Source organism: Anolis sagrei, chromosome 1 (genome assembly GCF_037176765.1).
Source record: "Anolis sagrei isolate rAnoSag1 chromosome 1, rAnoSag1.mat, whole genome shotgun sequence".
Taxonomy (NCBI): domain Eukaryota; kingdom Metazoa; phylum Chordata; class Lepidosauria; order Squamata; family Dactyloidae; genus Anolis; species Anolis sagrei.
This window is the reverse complement of record NC_090021.1, coordinates 49,546,232-49,563,708: the sequence shown is the minus strand read 5'-3', so window position 1 is coordinate 49,563,708 and position 17,477 is coordinate 49,546,232. Positions and strand designations below refer to the sequence as shown.

Below are 17,477 nucleotides of genomic sequence, written 5' to 3'. Positions count from 1 at the left end.
GGAGGATAACATGACACATGTTACAACGGCTGCGAAGGCGGAAGAAGGCTGCAACAGACTGAGAAGCCATGGTCATTGTGTTAAACTACATCACCAGTGGAACCTCATCTGTGAAGACTGTGTGTTGTTCAGTTGTGCACTGACCTCCACACATTAAAAAAACCCACGCACAGGCGTCTTCCAAAGAAAATAAAAACCAAGCAACCAAAGTCCCATGGCGATCAGCGAGTGGCGACGGGGGCAGGACTGTGAAATCTGGAAGCCCCTAGTCACAGACTGGCACATGGGCGGTGGGTACGGACTCAGTCGTTCTACCTCAAGGTCCGAGGCAGTTGAGTAGTTCGGCAGCTGTATCCGCGACTGAGCAGCCCTATTGAGGACCCACTCTGCTCACCCCACACGGGGAGGGGGCTAGAAAAGGTGCCCTAAACATAGTCTGCCTCTCTCATCCCTGACTGGACTGCCGCGTCCAGTGGGGTCACCATCCTGCGGCCAAAAAAGGAAAATGAACTTCGGTACGTGGAACGTACGGACACTGATGGACAACAGTGACAGTGAACGCCCCGAACGCAGAACTGCCATCATCGCAAGGGAGACTTCGACCTGTGGCCAGGCACCATAGGAAAAGACGGGGTTGGAAACAGCAACTCGAATGGCATCCTGCTTCTCACCAAATGTGTGGAGCACAACCTTGTCATCACCAACACGCTCTTCCGCCAGAAAAACAAGTTCAAGACATCATGGAAGCACCCCCGGTCAAAGCATTGGCACCTCTTAGACTATGTAATCACACGTGCCAGAGACCGCCGTGACGTACTCCTCACAAGAGCCATGACAGGTGCTGACGACTGCTGGACCGACCACAGGCTAATCCGATCCACGATGGCTATCAAGATCGCCCCCAAGCGCAGACTCCAAGGAAGAAAGACAAGGCGCAAAATGAACACCCAAGCCCTTCAGGAGCCCTCCAGACGAGCCCATCTCCAAACAGCACTCAAGAACCATCTACCCACAGAACACCCCGAAAATGTTGAGGAACATTGGAACAAACTGAAGACCTCCATCATCCAAGCCTGCGAAGAAACTATTGGATACCAAGCCAAGAAACATCAAGACTGGTTTGACGAAAATGACATCGAGATCCAACAGCTAATCGACAAGAAAAGGAAAGCCTTCCAAACATGGCAGAGAGACATCAACTGTGCTTCTAAGAAAAAGATCTACGCCAGTGCAAAAGCTGAGGTCCAAAGAAGGACAAGAGAACTCAAGAACATCTGGTGGACAAAGAAGGCTGAAGAAATCCAACACCTGGCAGATACCCATAATGCTCAAGGATTTTTCAAAGCCACAAAGGTCATCTATGGGCCAAGAAACCATGGCATACAGCCTCTACGCTCATCAGACGGAACCAAACTCCTGAAGGACCAAAAGTCAATTGCACTACGTTGGAAAGAACACTACCAAAGCCTCCTAAACCGCAGCTCCAGTGTGGCCGAAGAGGTCCTCTCACAAATCCCGCAACAACAAACCAGGGATGAGCTTGCAGCACTGCCTAGTTTGGAAGAAGTCAGCAATGCCATCAGCCAACAAAAGAACAACAAAGCCAGCGGACCGGATGGGATCCCTGCAGAAATCTTTAAAGAGGGAGGACCTGCGCGGACACACCAACTCCACCAGCTCATAGAAAAAGTGTGGGTGACCGAGAAAATCCCAGCAGACTTCAAGGATGCCACCATCATCACCCTCTTCAAAAAAGGGGAAAGGACAGACTGCGGAAACTATCGAGGTATCTCCCTTCTAACCTCTGCTGGAAAAATCCTCGCAAGAATCCTTGCAAACCGCCTTCTGCCCCTCTCAGAAGACACCCTCCCAGAATCCCAGAACGGCTTCCGCCCCTCCAGAGGAACTGTGGACATGATCTTCACTGCACGACAACTCCAAGAAAAATGCAGGGAACAAAACCAACCTCTGTACATGGCATTCATCGACCTTGCAAAGGCATTCGACACAGTGAATCGCAGCGCTCTCTGGACCATCCTCCAAAAAATCGGGTGCCCAAGCAAATTTGTGAACATCCTGCGGCTCCTCCATGATGACATGATGGCAACAGTCTTGGACAGCAATGGCTCCCAAAGTGACCCATTTAAGGTGGAATCAGGTGTCAAACAGGGATGTGTTATTGCCCCAACTTTATTCTCCATCTTCATCGCCATGATACTACACCTTGTTGATGGGAAGCTTCCCACCGGAGTGGAAATCATCTATCGGACAGACGGCAAGCTATTTAACCTCAGCAGACTGAAAGCCAAAACCAAGGTCACAACAACATCTGTTATAGAACTCCAGTATGCTGATGACAATGTCGTCTGTGCGCATACAGAAGAAGATCTACAAGCCACTCTCAACACCTTTGCAGAAGCATACACGAAGCTCGGCTTGTCACTGAACATCGAGAAAACCAAAGTGCTGTTCCAGCAGTCACCAGCCGCCCCCTCTCCAATGCCAGAGATACAGCTTAATGGTGTAATATTAGAAAATGTCGACCATTTCCGCTACCTTGGCAGCCACCTCTCCACCAAAGTCAACATCGACGCCGAAATACAACACCGCCTGAGCTCTGCAAGTGCAGCATTTTCCCGAATGAAGCAGAGAGTGTTTGAGGACCGGGACATCCGTAGGGATACTAAGGTGCTTGTCTATAAAGCTATTGTCCTCCCAACCCTGCTATATGCCTGTGAGACGTGGACTGTCTACAGACGTCACATGCAGCTCCTGGAACGATTCCATCAGCGCTGCCTCCGGAAAATCCTGCAAATCTCCTGGGAAGACAAGCGGACAAACGTCAGCGTGCTGGAGGAAGCAAAGACCACCAGCATTGAAGCAATGGTCCTCCAACATCAACTCCGCTGGACAGGCCACGTTGTCCGGATGCCTGACCACCGTCTCCCAAAGCAGTTGCTCTACTCCGAACTCAAGAATGGAAAACGGAATGTTGGTGGACAGGAAAAGAGATTTAAAGATGGGCTCAAAGCCAACCTTAAAAACTCTGGCATAGACACTGAGAACTGGGAGGCCCTGGCCCTTGAGCGCTCCAGCTGGAGGTCAGCTGTGACCAGCAGTGCTGCAGAATTCGAGGAGGCACGAGTGGAGGGTGAAAGAGAGAAACGTGCCAGGAGGAAGGCGCGTCAAGCCAACCCTGACCGGGACCGCCTTCCACCTGGAAACCAATGCCCTCACTGCGGAAGAAGATGCAGAGCAAGAATAGGGCTCCACAGCCACATGCGGACCCACAAGGAAACCCATGATGGAAGACCATCTTACTCGTCCAACGAGGGATCGCCTAAGTAAGTAAGTACTAAACTGCATGTTATTATCAAAACTACCCTTCCACCCTACAAAAAACAGTAACTTTTGAAATCTGTCCAAAGCAGCAGGGTTATGGAACAGAGGGTTTTAAGTGGATCAGGGGCCTGTTGTTTCAAGAACCTCTCATTTTACAGTAGTGTTCAAGAATCTGTAGTAGAGGCTTCAGGCCAGAGTTCAGACACACATGGGGAATTAAAAGGTATAGATTTGGTGGCAAAGAGAGAAGATTTTTAATACGCCTGAGGCCACCCCAGAGTGAGTGGTTGGTGGAGCAGAGAAGTGTTCAGCACAGTATCTTGTTTGCAGCATTCCCACCCGTCTCTGGCAGGGTGGAGGTTGCAGTGGCTCCAGAGGGAGGATGGGAAGCTCTAGATCGTTTTCCAAAGGATACTTTTCCCAGGCTCTTTCCTCCCACATAGAAACTCCCTCCTTCCTTTCCTGGAGTTCTGACAGAGTTATTTTTTTTACCCTTCAGCCCAGACAACTTTTGGCTTAGCAAACTCTGGCCGGTGCAGCTTTTAATGCAAATGATCATTTTTGTTATTGCTTCAAAAATTACAAAGTCATAGTGTAGATCATTTCTTGTAAATGTGCTGTACACCCAGTCTCCAATCATTGATGAATGTCCTCTTTACTGTTGCTAAAAAACAGCATATGATGATGTATTTATTGTTATTGTTATTAAAATATTTTCCCCACCTTATATAAAAAAAGACAGAGCGGCTTACAAATACGTAGCATTGAACAAGTTGAACAGTTTAAAACAGTGATGTAATTTTAGATGCTAGAAACATCTTAAGGATCATAATGACTTAAAAACAGATTCAAATGTTTTTAAAACCACATATAACAGTATTTGGTATTGATGCCCTGATGAATTTGCAAGTTTTAACTTGCTGCCTAAATGAAGCAAGTGTTGGTGCCAGTTGGGCCTCCAAGAGGAAGGCACTTCATTTTACCATTTGATCACCACATGGATTATCCAGTTTTGGAGTTTGGCAAGTAGATGGGGAGTGCTTACTTCTCTTTGTGCTGACTAGGATATGGAAACCAGAGGTAAGAAGAGTGCTGTCTCTCTTTTGGCTATTGGGAATATTGGACATGATGGCGCAGTGGGTTAAAGCTCTGAGCTGCTGAATTTGCTGACCGAAAGGTCACAGGTTCGAATCCGGGGAGTGGTGTGAGCTCTCGCTGTTAGCCCCAGCTTCTGCCAACCTAGCCATTCGAAATCATGCAAATATGAATAGGTCAATAGGTACTGCTCCAGTGGGAAGGTAATGGTGCTCCATGCAGTCATGCTGGCCACATGACAGACAATGCCGGCTCTTTGGCTTAGAAATGGAGATGAGCACCAACCCCTAGAGTCAGATACAACTGGACTTATGTAAGCGGAAAACCTTTACCTCAACCTTACCTTTTAAATAGAAGGGGTTTTTAAAGGAGACATTAACATTGGCCATAGACCAGCTAAAGTAATCTGTTTCAAAGGCTTCAAGAACTATATGGCTTCAGTTCATTGGAATTGATAGGAGCCCTCGGTGGCGCAAAGGGTTAAACCTTTGTGCTGGCAGGACTGAAGACTGACAGGTCGGAGGTTCAAATCTGGGGAGAGTGCAGATGAGCTCCCTCTGTCAGCTCCAGCTCCCATGCGGGGACATAAGAGAAGCCTCCCTCAAGGATGGTGAAACCTTAAAACATCTGGGCGTCCCCTGGACAATGTCCTTGCAGACGGCCAATTCTCTCCTGACACGAAAAAAATGCAATTCATTTGCCATAAGCAAGCTTCATGATTGGAAATGATCTTTAAATAAGTAATCAGGATTGAAACCCACTGGATTTATTTTGGCATGAACATTTGTATTGCATTGCCAGTCATGGCTAAACTTATCTCCACGAAGGCCCTTTGGCAATTCATTATACTGTATAGACAAGACAAATCATAGAACATTAATTAGAAAAGCTGTTTGTATTCCAGAATATGAGTTGTTACTTGATTCCAATAAAAACTTGTTGCATTTTGTCTTTAATTGAACATTTTATTTTTTTCTGAAATTTTCAAATTACTGCAAAGAGCTGCATTTTTAATAATAATCTGTTAAACAGAGGCCTTAGAGAATTTCACAAATCTTTTGTCAGAAAATTATCTTAAAACAAAATAACAGATAGCACTCCAAATTGCAGTGTGTTCAGCAGCAAAATACAGCACTGTGATTGACTGATGTATTTCATTTTCTTAGCAGGCCAAGTGCTTATTTTCTTTTTGTAGTTGCTCATTTCTAAATAAGATTGCCATGTCTCAGAGAGCTGGCTGAAGTCACAGGGAATTGTTGTTCTTCAAGGAAAGGGACAAATCTCAGGAACAGAAAATGTGTATTTGAGATGGACACTTTGCCTTTCCTCAACTAGCACTAATGTTCTTTGGCTTAGTGTAAAGTTGTTAGTATATGTGTTGCACTTGTGCCTTATATGGTCTGGGGCTGGCGTATCTGAGGGCCTGCTTATCCCCCTACCAACCCCAGAGATTACTTTGGTCCGAGGACCAAAATTTGCTTGAAGTCCCCAACTTTCGGACTTATCATCTGTCCTCTACTAGGCAGAGAGCCTTCTCGATTGTGGCCCCTTATTTATGGAATGCCTTGCCAGTTGAAACCCGAACCATCCGAGAGCTACTTGCTTTTTGGAAAGCCTGTAAGACCTTTCTTTTCTGACAAGCTTTCGATGGGTGAATAACTCAGGACTATGTCGGTTCTCGTTTTTATTGTATTTTAAAGTTGGTTGTATTGTTTTAATCTACTGCTGTAAACCGCTCCGAGCCAAATTGGGAGTGGCGGTATACAAGTCAAATAAATAAATAAATAAATATCACTTCACTAAAAACCAAGGAGCGAGGAGATCAGATTGAAGAATGACATGGTGGGTACATGGACTTATATTAATTGTGACATTTTGAGTAAGGCAGATAGGGAAGGGTGAGCAACATGTTTCTTGGGCTTTCTTGTTGTACAACCTCTGATGGCAGTAACCCTGGGGAAAAAAGTTCAAGGAGTGGTGGTGAACTTTCCACAAATCCGAAGACCAGCATGGAACCTGGGAAAAAATATTCACTTGTGATGCATGCCTAGACCACAGAGAATGCTAACATTAGCAGGAACAGTTGCAGCTCTTGCAGCTACTGGACATATTTTGCCACCTGTTTGGTTGCCAAAAATGTTCTCCACTCTTCAAACCTAGAGTGCCATGTTACTTTGTTAGATGAGGGTTTTCTCCAAATTGGAGGCCCATTTAACCAGATTGCCATCATATCCATTTCCACAACTGTGGTGGTTTGTGACTAAATTACATTAATTTTGTTCATTTTCCAACAAGTGAAGTTGGTAAGTAGTTCTGATCCACCTCACACTCTTTCTCTATCCCACCTCTGTGTCATCACAAGGATCCAACCCCAGCTCACAGAGTTTGACCTTGACATCTCAGGAAATGGGAAGCCACTAATTTGAGAACTCTTGACTCTTGTCACAGTCAACCAGGAAAGCCAATTTTTCAAGAAGTCCTGTGGAGAGCAAGGTTTCTTTGTCTCAGGTGTTTTGGCCTACAACTCCCAGAAATCCCAGCCAGTTTACCAGCTGTTAGGATATCTGGAAGTTGAAGGCCAAAACATCTGGAGACTCACAGGTTGAGAACCACTGGTCTAGCTGTTTTGAGTTTCTTTTACGGGAGAAAAATCGGGATATGAATAAATATAATAACAATTATGATTATGACTATTATGCTTTGTGAATAATATACCTATGCCTTAGTTAAGTTTGATCTGTTTGAGAACTAAATATGATAGAAATGCAGCTTTGTACCAGGCAGGAAACTTGGCCTAAATTTTCCTAAATTCACCCGCTGTCTCTATTATGTGAAATGTTAGTTGATTAAAATTGAAATGGTGGAATGTGGGGAGAATGGAATAGATGTTGCCTTAAGGTTCCTTGGAATAGATGCTGCCTTAAGATTGTTGCTTAGAGGAGAAAGCAGACATGGTGGTAGGCTTGAAATTTGTAAGACAGTTAAAGGGAGATGGGAGCCATGTTCCCTTATACCATCTTGCAGTTGCAAAACAGACAGTTGTTCCATGCACCAGCTGCAATTTTTGAATAGCTCTTAATGGCAGTCCCTAAATCAGTTTCAGAGGTGCATGTGACAGATTGTTAGATGGGGCCATGTTGGAGAGGACACAGTACCTTGGCCTTCAGCAAAGAAAGGACAGCATCATTGCCTGCAGCTGCTATTTGAATACCTCACATAATTACCAAAAAGCCAGATTTTGGCTTTTGGTATAATTTATGTATCTATATAGTGCATGTAAACATTCCGGTTTAACTTCCTGGACATTTGTTTTGATATAAAATGCACATAGGATTAAGCGTTTAGCAGGAGACTAGCAGGAGACTAGCAGCTTTAGAAACATCTCAAATTAACTCTGATGTCTATAAAAACCTTCAGATGTGAGGAAATTCATCTCTGAGCCTTTCCTTAAATTGATATGTAAGTCTTCTCTGAGCATTTCTTAGGTAAGGTGAATCCATGTTAATATTTTTGCTTTTTTTCACTCTCGTGTTTCATGGGCTCTCTGTTCAAGAATAAAAGCACTCAGTAGCCCATTGAGCAGCTTGCTCTTGCAGTTTCTCAAGTCACCCCTGACAGGGAAAAAAAAGCTTGCTCTTGTAGAAAGTTCACTTTCACATTGCCTCCCTAACCTCAGCAGTACCAAAGCATAATTAACAGTGAAACTAATCTTTACTGCTCCAATGCATACTTCCTCTAAAGGTGGAGCCAAATTAGACTCTAAGGAAAATTAATTCTGTAAATGATTTCTGTGGTAGACGCTCTGGTAACTTTCTCTGTCATTTGTATTTCTGCTTTCCTTTTCTTAAGCATGTCTGTTGTCCAGATTCCCTTCTGGGAAGCTATACAAATTATTAGTCATTGTGCTCCCCGAGTACATTTTAGCATCAGTATAAAAATCTCTCAGGCCCCAGTTCAAAACACAAAAGCAGGACATCCAACTCAAATACCACTTTGCTTTCAGGGAAAGGAAAATAACTCTCCGTCTCACCCCATTACAAACAGAAGTAGATGTGGCTTCCATCAGTGGAGGATATAGTTTATAGAACTAAAGCAAACAAAGCACAAAATGAAAAAATGCTGTTGCCTGGAAGGACCATTGCTAGAAGTTAGTGGGTTTTTAAAGTCAGAAGAAGGCTCTTGTGCTAAGTAATGTTTTGATGTGTTTAACATGTAAACCAGTGTAGATTCATTAGCATAGTTGTACTATATACTCCATGGGTCTGTACAGAGCATATTGAATTGGTATTAGATGATAGTATCACAAGGTTCACTTGGGACTCCAAAATATCCTAGAGCGATACTATTATTTTAGAAGTAACCCAAGTGGAAGTGGCTATAGTACAGTGACAGAGTGCATGCATTGTGTGCAGGAGATCCCAGGTTCAATTTCAAACAATGACATGTAATGCTGGGAGATTCTGAAATCTTACAGAAGTACTGCCATTTGCTGTAGACAATGGCAAGCTAGATAAAACTGCCAATGTGAATTAGTATAAGGTACAGATCAACTATCTCCTGTACAGCAAAACAGAAGTATTGTGTAGCCTTTTCACTTTCTTCTGTGGCAGTATTAGAATGGTGGAAGCAGTCAAAGTAACATGATTTTTTTTTTGTTTTGAGTTCCATTGATCTGTCAAAGCATCTGATCTTATTTTGTCTTACAGCAAAAACAAAACCAAAAACTTTCAGTTGTATGAAATAATCAGTCACTTCTTTTGCAGGATCCTGGAGTATCCAAGTGGAGAGAGGAGGCAGAGTGCTAATACTACGAAGTCTCCTATGGCTTGGGCTAACATTCTACCATGTTCCCAATACAAAACAGCATGGTTATATCTACTTTGGCAATGGAGAGAAGAATATAGATTTGCCTTTCATGCTATGAGGATCACACAGACTGGAAATTTTAGAAATGTTATCTATTAATTTTGTACTTAAAACTACATATATGCTTTTTTGTTTAGTGATTCAATGTGAAATCATCCCATATCTAAGTGGAAGCATGTTTAAAATATTTTGCATTTAGAGAACAACTCTGATAAGTGACCCAAGTTTGCTAATTTTCTGAGTGAATCAGGATACTGTTCCATGCATTCAACCACTTCACATGCTTTAGAAGTGTGGGGGTGTATTGAGCTTATTGCACACTTCTAACTATGCAATGATTTGCATGTCATTCTGATACACACACACACACACTCCCCTTTCAGATAGTTGCTTCAAGGTAACTGAGTCCTATCTATGCACAAGTATCTTATTGCTCTTATTATCAGACAAGGTGTTTCTGAAACTCAGGAGAACCTGCTGTCTAAAAAGTAACCGAGGAAAATATTTTCCTTCCATTTGCTGAGTTTCAGTGACATGAACACTTGCATAGGGTATGTTACAGTGTAAACCCTGTAATTGGAAAGGGAATCTTATTTCTTTTCATATCCACATCCCTGCGAGAAAGAATGTGCAGCTGGAACTTCCTGTCATTCCAGGATTGCAGTAGAACGCACTGTTCTGGCCTTGTCTAAAACCCAACGGTACCAAGAGTCCAACAATTGCTTTTATTCAAGTCGGATCATCAACACAAAATCAGCAGCCTGGCCCATATTAGATATACCTGGTTATATAGCTTGCTACTCTCTTCTAATCTTCTTCTTGTGTGCGCGCGTTGTAGTTTATAAATCTTATGGTTTTTCCTTGCCTCACTTTTGTTAATATTGGTCACTCTGAGATATAACTGTCTGAAACCTGGGATTAAAAATACAGCAAATAAAATACCCTTACTGAATGTCTGTTTTGGCTATTCCTCAGGGGTTCTGGACATGACAAGAGCCAATTGTGCTGATAGAACCTCAAACACAAAGGTTTGAAGACTCTTGGAAATTGCCTCAAACAGTCACTAGTTATAAGAATTATGAAGGTTTTAAAGGACCCTAAATCTCAGTAGATTTAAGTATATAACTTTTATTTTCAACAATTTCATAAACATTTCAGTATTTTCCCTCTCTTCTGCCCATCATTTACCTTGCAGTGTGCCTTCATGTATTATTTGCTGAGGGATACAGACAGGAGGGTACTGGCTCATGCATTTAGATCCTACTTTTAGGCTTCCCATCGGCATTGGTTGGTCATTCTGAACAGCCATTCTTGGATACACAGAGGAGCAGTACACCAATTGACAGTAGACTATTTCTCTATCCCTGGTGGAGTACTACTTGCCTGTGCTATTCTATATATGTTAGAACATACATGGCCATGTTTCTCTTAGAAAATCATATTTGCTTTCTGTTTAAGTGCCAAAACCTACAAGCAAAACTGCTGAAAACATTGACTGCCACCATCTAAGCAAACAATACTGTGGATGAAGACATTCATTAGTGACTAAAATATTCTCTTAATTGCTAGGGTGAATAATACTAAGAACGGAAATGGCATTATTTATTTATTTATTTATTTTATTTATTTACTATTCTTGTATACCGCTGTATCTCAAGCCCGAGGGCGACTCACAGCGGTTTCCAAACAGCAAAGACAATAAAAACAGCAGTAGTTAATAAACAATGACAATTAAATTACACATTTCCATTAATAACTAATAAGCAATCACCAATACACAATTATTACAAACCCCATCCCCAATCGCCTCATCATCCAAGCATGATCCAAATTCGTCGTCCATTGTTCCGTTCCTATGTTCAATTACCAGATTGCACTGAATTACTCAAACGCCTGCACAAACATCCAGGTCTTCAATTTTCTACGGAATGTCATGAGAGATGGTGCCAGCCTAATGTCTACAGGAAGGGTGTTCCACAGCCGAGGAGCCACCACCAAGAAGGCCCTATCTCTCGTCCCCGCCAACCGTGCTTGAGAGGCTGGCGGGATCGAGAGCAGGGCCCCCCCGGAAGATCTCAAAGTCCGGGTGGGTTCATAGGCCGAGATGCGGTCAGATAGGTATCTTGGGCCGGAACTGTTTAGGGCTTTATAGGCCAATACCAACACCTTGAATTGGGCCCGGTAGCAAATCGGCAGCCAGTGGAGCTGGTGCAACAGGGGGGTTGTGTGCTCCCTGCGCTCCGCTCCTATTAGAATCATGGCTGCCGCGCGTTGGACTAATTGCAGCTTCTGGGCCGTCTTCAGGGGCAGCCCCACGTAGAGAGCGTTGCAGTAGTCTAGGCGGGATGTGACAAGAGTGTGGACTACCGTGGCCAAGTCAGACTTCCCAAGGTACGGGCGCAGCTGGCGCACGAGCCTGAGCTGTGCAAATGCTCCCCTGGTCACCGCTGAGACCTGGGGCTCCAGGCTCAGCGACAAATCCAGGGTCATACCCAAGCTGCGAACCTGTGTCTTCAGAGGGAGTGCGACCCCATCCAACACAGGCTGTAACCCTATACCCTGTTTGGCCTTGCGACTGACCAGGAGTACCTCTGTCTTGTCTGGATTCAACTTCAATTTGTTCGCCCTCATCCAGACCGTTACAGCGGCCAGGCACCGGTTCAGGACCTCAACAGCCTCCTTAGTAGCAGGTGGAAAGGAGTGACAGAGTTGGACATCATCTACGTACAGGTGACACCGTACCCCGAAACTCTGGATGATCTCACCCAGCGGCTTCATGTAGATGTTAAACAGCATGGGAGACAGAATTGAGCCCTGAGGAACCCCACAAGACAATGGTTGTGGGGATGAACAGGTGTCTCCCAATAACACCTTCTGGGAACGACCCTCCAGAAATGACCGGAGCCACTGCAAAACAGTGCCTCCGAGACCCATTTCTGCAAGGTGCCCCAGAAGAATACCGTGGTCAACGGTATCGAAGGCCGCTGAGAGGTCCAGAAGCACCAACAGGGACACACTCCCCCTGTCAAGCTCCCGGCGCAGATCATCCACTAAGGCGACCAAGACTGTCTCAGTTCCATGTCCCGGTCTGAAACCAGACTGTGCCGAGTCCAGATAATCCGTGTCTCCCAAGAATACCTGGAGTTGTGAGGCCACCACGCGTTCCAGGACTTTGCCCAAAAAGGGGAGATTGGAAACCGGCCGAAAGTTGTCAAATTTAGTGGGATCTAGTGATGATTTCTTCAACAGCGGTTTTATTATAGCTTGTTTTAAGCTTGCTGGAATTTTGCCTTCCCGAAGGGAGGCATTAACCACCACCTCCACCCACTCAGCCAATCCCCCTCTGGCCTCCTTTAGAAGCCAGGATGGGCAGGGGTCTAGGATGGACATGGTCGGCCTCATTCCTCCAAGTATCTTGTCCACATCCTCGGGTTTCACCAATTGAAATGAATCCATCAAAATAGGACAAACACACAGAAGTTTACTTGAAGAGTTTAATTGAGATTTAAATGCAAACAAGTTATTGTGAAGCTAACAGTAAATTGCCTTTTTATCTGATTTCTGTATGCTACCAGTCAAAATGAAAAATCCCTTTTCTCTTTCTGAATGTAAAAGACATCGAAATGATTGAAACACTGGACTGACTGAACTGCTGCAACTTACTGCCAGTACAGTTCCTTGATTACTTTAATGGTTAAACCGGGGAGGTTTTGATCCATAATTAACATTATCTTTGAGGATGGGATGTGATATCGGCATGGGAACCTTGCACCACTTTCGGCCCTTGTTGTAGATGGGCTTCACAGATCTGACAGAATACCGGGTAAGATACCTGTGAAGAAAAGCAGAAAGGGAAGGTATTAGTGAAACAGGCAACTGGGAAAAGGGCTGAGGCACAAGAGGCAGGCCTGAACAACATACAACAGGCTTTTGTTTATAACTAAGGACTTAGGCTCTTAGCATTATACGAAGAACATACGTCCTTAAAAAAAGCCAATGAGTGACAACGAAAAGAAATTTGGAACAAGTGGATTGCTCTTCTTCAGCTGTAAGAGCAGGGGCTGCTCACTGAATCTGCACGTAGTTGGTACTCCTTTAGTCATCAGTACTTGGAAAGGCTTAGTATAACTTATGGCAGAAAAAACTGCAAGGCTCATTCTATTTCCCTACTAGGTTCTGTTGTGAAAGGAAGGTCTGAAGCGTCTAGTCTTTCTGAATCACACCCGCTCATTCCCTTCTCCATTTCAGTATTTCACATCAGGCACGGACCTAAGGTTCTGCCAGGGCCTGATTCTGACTGGAAATACTGGAGTATCAGGTTATTTCTTCTATATCACAAGGCCAGCTTCAAATGTATTCCTTTTGTTTCATCTTTTTGGGAACGCACCAAGACACATGATGAGTTTTAAACTGCAGGCGCGAGACAATTACACAAAGGGTAGATTCATTTGAGAGTCTCCAAAGGAATTAAGTCTATTTTCCTTTATAAAAAAGGTTCAATTTTTGTTCTACTTTGGAATAAGAATTTGGCAGTGACATTTATTTTCACACAGGCCTATAACTGCAGTGATGTTCTAGGATTCTGTTTGGATTTCATGGTGTTGGAAACTGAATCTTCAAAACAGAGGTTCTGGCAGCTGGGATTTCATAATTGTTGATTCAACAAAGTCCTTAGTTATCAATAGAATTAATTTGGACACCAGAGTTATTCAGGAGCTTAAGGGGTGATCATATGTGAACCCATGATCAGGACTCAGGGGTGTCCAAATTCATTTGCTTACAGAATGAGCGAGATTATACCTCTGAATTCCCACATTGGAAGCTTATTTGTTACTGCATGGTTGTACCAATAACTAGAACCATATAGCCTTTGTTGTGTGGGGAAAAATCTTGCTTTTAGATAGCATGTAGGTTTCCTAGGATCAGAAGTCTAAACTTTCTAGGTTAATTCTAAACTTTAGGAAACCCTTTAATTCATGGCTTAATTGCAAGGACTGGGGTTGTGCTTTAAGGAATCTGGTTCACTTGGGAAAGGAACAGCGATCTTCATGCAATTGAGTGGCCTGTGTCTAGAGTGAAGAGTTCAGTTCACTCTTTCAAAATAAAGTTTTCATCCCATCTCATCCGGTGGGACTGATGACTTGACAGGTCAGAGGTTCGAATCTGGGGAGAGTGCGGATGAGCTCCCTCTGTCAGCTCCTGCTCTCCATTTGGGGACATGAGAGAAACCTTCCACAAGGATGATAAAATGTTGGGACATCCTCTGAACAACGTCTTTGCAAACGGCCAATTCCCTCACACCAGAAGCGATGCAGTTTCTCAAGTCGCTCCTCACACACACACACATCCCATAAAAATCCAACCCACATAGAGCACATAGTGGATCCTATAAGACTGTAGAAAAGGAGGAAGTGGATATTAATTTAGAACTTATGCTTTTATTTGTAGTAATGAAACACTAACAGCTGGAAAATATACTCTGTGCAACAAACTCTTATAAATATACATCTATTTTAATAAATTAAAAAAAATCCAACACAGACTTTGCATTTTGCAGCAATAAACACATTTAAAAACGTTTAGGGTCATGTTGTCAGGAGAAGAAAAATAAATCAATAGGCATATTGTTATTTAAAAAAAAAAACAGGCAGGCAACATACTTTTCAATGTCTGACACTGTCTGACAGAAAGCACTCAAACAGGCCTTGTGTGGCATGCTCCCTGAAAGTTACGTCTTGAAATATTAATTTGATTTTTACAGCCCATGTTAAGATTCCAATGCTGTCCTAATATTTCATACCCAAATGATTTTTTCAATATACTCTTAACAATGTTCTAAAGATTACCAAAACAGAAGTAGGATAATCAAACAAGGAAATGAATACTGAAGCTTGCCACCCAACTACTAACTCCAAATAGAGGATTGAAAATTGGATTAATTGCCTTTGTGAAAAACGCAGCAGCAAGTGATGACAAACGCAAGCAGCAAATGATGCTTTCTAGGAAGCATGGCTTTAACATGGCTTACAATTGTTTTGATGAAGTATTGCAATAGCAAGTAACTACATTTTTATGTTTAAATCTGCATTAATCATGTATTTACCAATAAATTGTATTTTATTGCATCTTTCCAATAAAATACAATTTATTAGTAACCACAGGATTATTATTGATGTAAACATTCAAATTTGTTAATGTCTGAGGATGATGATTTATCACCATGTTGATGGATAGGAAAGGCAAGTACTACAGCATCACAATGCAAGAAAATGAAGAAGAGGGGAAGGCTAAGTTTCTGTCCAAGTTCTAAGGAAAACAGATGCTCTCAAAACAAAACCACTAATTCTTGGCTTAATCCATGTTTAGAACAAATTGGGCTGCTTCCTTTTCTTTTAAAAAAAAGTTCAACAAGGCCGACTACATGCCTCTCTAGTGAGCAGTAACATGGTCATATGATACCAATATGCTCTTTCCATCCCTGTGTTTTGATCAGCCGTTCTTTGCTGCACCATGTGCAAATTTAGATGTTAAGTGCTTTGGGCAGAGCCTTGCATATTTATTTGGTCAGTGAAGTGCCTACTGCACATTTGGGGCCTGTAAAATGGTAATGAAATCTTGACACCACCAAACTCTTATGGAACATATGAAAAGCTCACATTAATCCAGCACTTTTCACAATGGCGTGTCCCAAAGAGCCTTTTGAATCAAGTGAAAAACCAGACTGCTTTCAAGGCTGCAGAAATAAGGCCCCCACCCAAGTGAGGCTCAGCAAGTGCTCTCTATCCTCACTCCGCAGCAGCTGGAATACAATAGCTCACTTGCATGAAGCAAGCCATTTTAGGTACAGGTTAAATACACTTGTATACAGGCATTTCCTGAAGTGCTCCCTACATGTTTGTTTATTGCTCAAGCTAATAAAAGGAATAAACCCATTTTGTTTTGAGAAGAAAAATGGTAGAGTGGTGAGGAGGTTACTCTAGGAAGAGTGGTTGAATCAGTACTCATACAATCCAGAAATGGTCTATTGGGAAGTAATTACAGAGGACAGATTTGGAAGATGAAAAGCCATTTATGAATCAAATTCAATGGAGAAACTCCCCGTTTACAGCAACACTAGAAAAGGCCTACTACAGTGCATCACAACAGGCCAAATAAAATTTAAAGGTATTAAGTGTGGAGGGAGAAGACTGAGAAAGGCTCCTGTGATAACAAAGAATCTCACTAAATGGGGCAGTAGGGCAACAAATATACATGTTTAGCAAGGCAGTGGCATAAGATGATCTGCTATTTTTAATTAGAGTATTGGAAGGCAAATGTTTCAGGTCTGAGGAAAAAGGGGGATTTAGCAAATGCCAGGTCTTAAATTTTTCATTATTTGTCTCAAGAAGGTTAATCTAACTCTCCATTCTTTTGGCTTTCTTTGTGCCCAGAAAGCAAGGTGGGGCTTTTCACTGTTAGCTGAAACAGACATTTGGACACTTGCCCTATTTGGAGAATACTTTACTTTTACTACTTCTAATACTTGCTTTGTCCCAAACGAAATAACAATAACCACTATTTACTGCTTTTTAACTTTGATGGTTTGGCAGGGGAGAAAACAAGCCACTGCCTGGAGGGCCTTTGGAACAGTGCTTCTTGTGCTGAACACCCCTTCCTTCCCTGCCTAACTTTGTCTTACTTTTAGGGAAAACCACTTTCTGTGAAGGGCAGGGTTTTCCCATGTCCTTATGTGCAAAGATAGTTCCTTGTCCCATAATGTCAGTAGCACACCTGATTTCTGTTGTAACATACTCTTGCATATGTCTTCATTTCTGAAATACAATGCAGTGCCAATGTAGAATTTGTTCAACATTGGGGGAAGTTAAGGCCAGTTTCCATAATGAAGCTTTCCTCTATCAATTGCAGGAAAGATGGCACCAATGGCTGAGGGTCTATTGCAGAGATTTGGCTGAATATCAATTAGACCAAAAAAAAAAAAAAAAAAAGGGGGGGGGGGAAGGGAAGGAATATCTTGGTGTGATATGTCATTCATTACTGATTTATTTAAGAGAGATGCCACTCAACTGGCAAATACTCTCAGAGCAGCTGACAGGTATAACAAATGGCATCAAAACAGAATATTAAGAACAAAGTTTAATAATAAATTAAGAAAAATGAAGGACATTAGGAAGTTT

At 42.8% G+C, this 17,477-nt stretch overlaps 2 protein-coding genes across 4 annotated transcripts in view; one reads left to right on the top strand and one right to left on the bottom strand.

The window, feature by feature from the left end:
- RSPH9 (radial spoke head component 9) overlaps positions 1–10,255 on the top strand; it is a 39,409-nt gene extending 29,154 nt beyond the window's left edge. Inside the window, exon 6 of one of the 2 annotated variants that reach the window (XR_010909297.1) lies at positions 9,201–9,270. Coding sequence is in view for 1 of the 2 variants with exons in the window: in XM_060754036.2 (XP_060610019.1) it covers positions 9,201–9,361 (161 nt within the window). In the remaining variant the exon portion in view is untranslated. Of the gene's footprint in view, positions 1–9,200 lie in introns of both variants that reach the window. The other variant, XM_060754036.2, reaches the window with a different exon arrangement.
- Positions 10,256–12,783: 2,528 nt separating this feature from the next.
- MRPS18A (mitochondrial ribosomal protein S18A) overlaps positions 12,784–17,477 on the bottom strand; it is a 31,271-nt gene continuing 26,577 nt past the window's right edge. For both annotated transcript variants that reach the window (XM_060754038.2, XM_060754037.2), the window contains one exon: positions 12,784–13,135. In XM_060754038.2, the coding sequence (XP_060610021.2) occupies positions 12,991–13,135 (145 nt within the window). In that variant the 3' untranslated portion in view covers positions 12,784–12,990. The remainder of the gene's footprint in view (positions 13,136–17,477) is intronic.